This window comes from Alosa sapidissima, chromosome 24 (assembly GCF_018492685.1).
Source record: "Alosa sapidissima isolate fAloSap1 chromosome 24, fAloSap1.pri, whole genome shotgun sequence".
NCBI lineage: Eukaryota > Metazoa > Chordata > Actinopteri > Clupeiformes > Clupeidae > Alosa > Alosa sapidissima.
In genome coordinates this window covers 21,021,931-21,026,930 of record NC_055980.1, presented here as the reverse complement: position 1 = coordinate 21,026,930, position 5,000 = coordinate 21,021,931, and the positions used below count along the sequence as shown (strand labels likewise).

The window sequence follows — 5,000 nt, the reverse complement described above, 5'->3', positions numbered from 1 at the left end:
ACATATTTTATATTACATAAGTCAATATGCAAAATTGTTCCAACTTAATTGATAAAAAGTGTCCCATGGACTTAAATATTGACTCCGGAGATGTTAAGATCATAAAGGTGGCTGAGACGAGTGGTGTGAAGGATGCTGAGTTATAGTTTTCTCAATGCTCAGCCAACTCGCTTACACACACACACACACACACACACACACACACACACACACACACACACACACACACACACTGGTGCTGATGCTGGACTCAGCCTCATTAAGATTCAGCATTTATGAGGAAAGTGCTTTCTTTGCCATAGGGCAGAGGAAGGCAGTCTTCCTGAAGAGCTTATGCACACAAGAGGCACACACACACACACACACACACACACACACACACAATCTATATTCGCATACACTCAAACACACACACACACACACACACACACACACACACACACACACACACACACACACACACTAACATGATTACGCTTATCAAAGTCTCAGAGAGCAGACAATTCTTATAATAAGACTGGAACGAAGCAGTTGGTGGATGCCGAAATGGACCTCCATCCCTATTTATACAGTTAAGGACATCCAAAGAATCTAAATTGTGTTCGGCATTGATAAACCCCTTCCAAGTACATTGAAGCTGACCTCAGTTCCTCTTGAGTGACTGTGCCTCTGGCTTAAGTCACATGTATAAAGCATTTAAACGGGCTCTAACCTTATCAAAAGTCAAGAAAAGGCAATAACTGAATATGAGAGTGAGTCTGTGCAGGTTTAGGACATCAATCATCATGGCCATTAAAGGCAGGGAGAATAAACAAAGACTGTATGCTTTATTCTATTACTCATATGATGACCCATACATCTAACTGACCGAATAGCCCACACTGCACATATCACGCTGGACTCAACCCAGACCCCACATCCTAAACCAAACAAGATTCATCTCAGTCCTTGAGGTAGTAAACCCAAACCCAAATCTTTCAAATGTTAAACCCTAACCCCCTGGTTCATCCAAAACTGACACCAGCACCCAAGTGATTCATCGAAAACTTGAAATGACTTACATCAGAGTCCTGCAACGGGTCGGGTATTCGCGGGTACCCGATGGGTACCCGCAGAAAAGTTGCTAAAACGGGTAAATTATGACGTCCCTAAAATGTACGGGCGGGTATGTGGGCGGGAAAAGAACTCCTTGCGGGCGGATACGATGAGAACCAAAACAGTATAGAAATAAAACTGAATTGAATTGAAAAATATGTGAAATATTTGTATATCTAAATTACCATTACCACATCGCAAATATGTGTTTTAGTCAACGATACGACACTTGACCCATCACATCAGTACTGCGACTTTTGAATTATTTGTTTGATGCATCTATGTGTGAAAACATTAAACAATATAACCGTCTCGTAGTTGGAGTGCAAGAGAGTAGGCTACTTCTCGGGTGCGGGCGGGGGCGGGTCTAAAAAAATGGACCCGTGCAGGACTTACGTGCTTATGACAAGTGCTTCGTCCAACAGCCCAGTAAACCCCAACCCCTGTAAACATCCTAAATGACTCACCCCAGTAAACTCCAAAATCTGTAAACATCCTGAATGACTCACCCCCGTAAACATCCTAAATGACTCACCCCAGGTCCAGTTGTCTGCACACCACTGCTGCGTCCCTCTCGTCCCATTGGTCGTCACAGATCGAGCCCCACCTTCCGTCGTGGAACACCTCCACCCTCCCCTCAAACTCCTCCTCCCCACCAACCAGTCGAAGCGGAGGAGCACTTCCTGTGAGAGGTGAAAAGGTTAAAGGTTAAACATCAGCATGAGCACTTCCTCTTTGATTCATGTTACAGGCATCATTTACCCTGAAAATCCTAAATGACTCACCCTTGTAAACATCCTAAATGACTCACCCCAGTAAACCAATTGACCTTGTTCCTGCCCATCTCTAGCTTTGCTGTCTCCATCCTTTCTGTTTTTGTTGTTTGCAAAAAAAGTAGGCTACTTCTCGGGTGCGGGCGGGGGCGGGTCTAAAAAAATGGACCCGTGCAGGACTTACGTGCTTATGACAAGTGCTTCGTCCAACAGCCCAGTAAACCCCAACCCCTGTAAACATCCTAATTGACTCACCCCTATAAACATCCTAAAACCTCACCCCTGTAAACATCCTAATTGACTCACCCCTGTAAACATCCTAAATGACTCACCCCTGTAAACAACAAAATATATAGTAGGCCTATTTATTGGTAACCAGCAACAAGTGCAATTTGTTAATCGCTGTCATTCTCTCTCCTGCCAACAAAAATGTGTTACGTTCCAGGGTGTTTAAGTAGCAGTGCGTAATTCTACTTCATAAAGTTGAACACATACATTGGTCATATAAATAGCCAGTTTATGGTCTACAGTGTAGAGTTGGTAAGTTATGGTAGACCAACTTGGAGTGAATATACAGGGGGATTTCTTTGGCTCTTAGCCTGGCAGGTGCGCACGTAGACATTGCAAGCGCCAATGAATCGTGCTCTCACGACAACCACGTCGTTAACTTAAATAGGCCTGTAGGTTAACATCACTCCGAGTTCGCATTCAAGCAAGCAAAACGATGATTTGAATACATCTGTTTCACTGGAAGGGCAAGGGTAACAACAGGACAACACAGAGACAGGCCAGAATGCAGGACTAATGTTATGAGAGTATTACAGTAATATGGGATATTCTACGGGAAAATATTAAAACGGCAAGACAGCGGGGAAAAGTTAAAATGATAGGCCTAAACCCGGAAGAAGTTGGCATGTTAGGTATTTTTCGGTCCCTGTGATTATTTGTGAAATTGTGCAAACGGCCTTTTCAAGTCATTTGAGAAGGAAGGAGTGTAAGCTCCCAAATTGACGCTCTGAGAAATTGAGTTTTGGATAATGTTCAGCTTCGGCAGCTTTACAATGACTGAGGAAGCCTAGAGATGAGTCCATAGCAACAAGTTCATGTGTTGAATTTGTTATTACCCAGTGTGCTTTGTTGAATGGTCTCAATGTTTTATTGTTTCATTTCATGTGAATACTTACTAGAGGCTTATTTCAAGTAGGCTAATGCAGTTGCAGGAAGTGTGCATTTAGTTTCCATGCTTATTGTGTTTCCACAACAATGTTAGTGAGTAAATCTACTGAAATGGCCACCATCTTGGTGAAGTGTGATGTGTAAGATCAGAAAGCAGAGGGTGAATTTAGAACGACAGCTTGTCGATGTGTTTTCATAGCGCCTTATAGCATGGGTGGAAGGTATCGACAATTGACCGGGGAGGATCATGTCTTTATTGAAAAAGCTGCTGGAGGGTAGTTGATAAATTTCTTGCAGGCAGGGGAGGGTCATGCAACTTTTGATTGAAGCACTAAAAATCCCTCCGGTGACACCGTTTATAAATAACGAACGGTCCCTAACAAAACAAAACTCTACCTCTATGCAGACATTTGATAAATTCAAAATGTACCTTGAACGTATCGATTCATTAGGTGTTGAGTGCACAGTAAATATGCCCACTTAAGATTCATCATCGCCCCAAATGGAGTACACTTACAGTATAGGAACACTACATTAGTTCAAAAGAACAGCCTGCATTATGCAACATCAACAATATCAATATCACGAAGCGAACAAGCTTAGTTTTAACCAGGCTAATAGATCAGGGCCCAAGTGGAGTAAACTTTACAGTGACTAAACGAGCCGTGAGTAAACGAGCTCAGCGGATGGCTGTGATAAGCGGGTGGGTGGCCTGGTGGGTGAGCGTGCGGACGCGTTTGTCAGTGCCATTTGGACCTTATTCATCAGCACAGGGAGACAGCCGATGCATCACACCCAGTCTGTCAGCACAGGAGCATACATCATCAGCGCACAGCAGTGACAGAGACACGCTCATCCCCCTCACACATTCTCCCCCTCTGTCCCTCTCTCTCTCTCTCTTTCTCTCCCTCTTTCTTTCTCTCGCTCCCTCTCTCTCTCTCTTTCTCTCCCTCTCCCGCTCTCTCTTTCTCTCGCTCCCTCTCTCTCTCTCTTTCTTTCTCTCGCTCCATCTCTCTCTCTCTCTCTCCCTCTCCCTCCCTCTCTCTCTTTCATTTTATTCTCTCTGCTTTCTCTCTCTCTCTTTCTATCTCTCGCCCATTAGCTCTCTCTCCCTCTCACTCTTTCTCTCCCTCTCGCTCTCTCTCTCCATTTCATTTTCTCTCTCTCCCTCTCTTTATTTCAATCCCACATGTACTCACTCATGAATTCACACTCAGACCAAACATCAAAACTATCCATCACGTTCTCCAATTCAAATACAAAAAGTGCTTTATTGGCATGAGAGGTTTGCATGTGTATTGCAAGAGCAGCCACAACATACATGCAGGACAAGGAGTCACATGCACATCAGACATCAAACGAAATCAGAACACATATCGTATTTTCCGGACTATAAGTCGCACTGGAGTATAAGTCGCAGGACCAGCCAAACTATAAAAAAGTGCGACATATAGTCCGGAAAAAAAATACGTTGTATATATATATATATATATGAATTTATTTTGTATATATATGTGTTCTGATTTCCTTTGATGTCCAGCATGTATATATATATATATATATGAAACATAAGCAGGTGAGTCTAATAACCTGATTTATTATTATACTGTCTTCTTCTCTCATCCAGCTACATAATGAGGTATCAGTGTGTGTGCCACTTTTTCAGAGCGCTACGTTTTCAGGCTCGGAGGCACAAACACGACTAGAACATTCCCGCTCCTCAATCTGCACACCTTGACCCCTTGGTCCTCTTCAGAACGAGCTGACTCACCGTGACAACATCAGAAATAGACAGATAAAGAGGAGGGCAGAGACAGACAGGAGGAAGATGGATGGAGGGGGGGATGGGCTGCCTTGATTGCCAGGGGCAAGTGATTATCTAAAACTTATTCCCTCAAACTTCTCTCACTCTTTTGTTTTGGGACTGTGCCAGAGCTCCATCCTGTTAATTAGCTT

At 43.5% G+C, this 5,000-nt stretch overlaps 1 protein-coding gene across 1 annotated transcript in view; it reads right to left on the bottom strand.

The window, feature by feature from the left end:
- Window positions 1–5,000, bottom strand: part of si:ch73-127m5.1 (neurotrypsin) — a 49,515-nt gene that overhangs the window by 18,314 nt on the left and 26,201 nt on the right. The window contains 1 exon segment of the mRNA XM_042083363.1: window positions 1,631–1,778. Coding sequence (XP_041939297.1) covers window positions 1,631–1,778 — 148 coding nt within the window.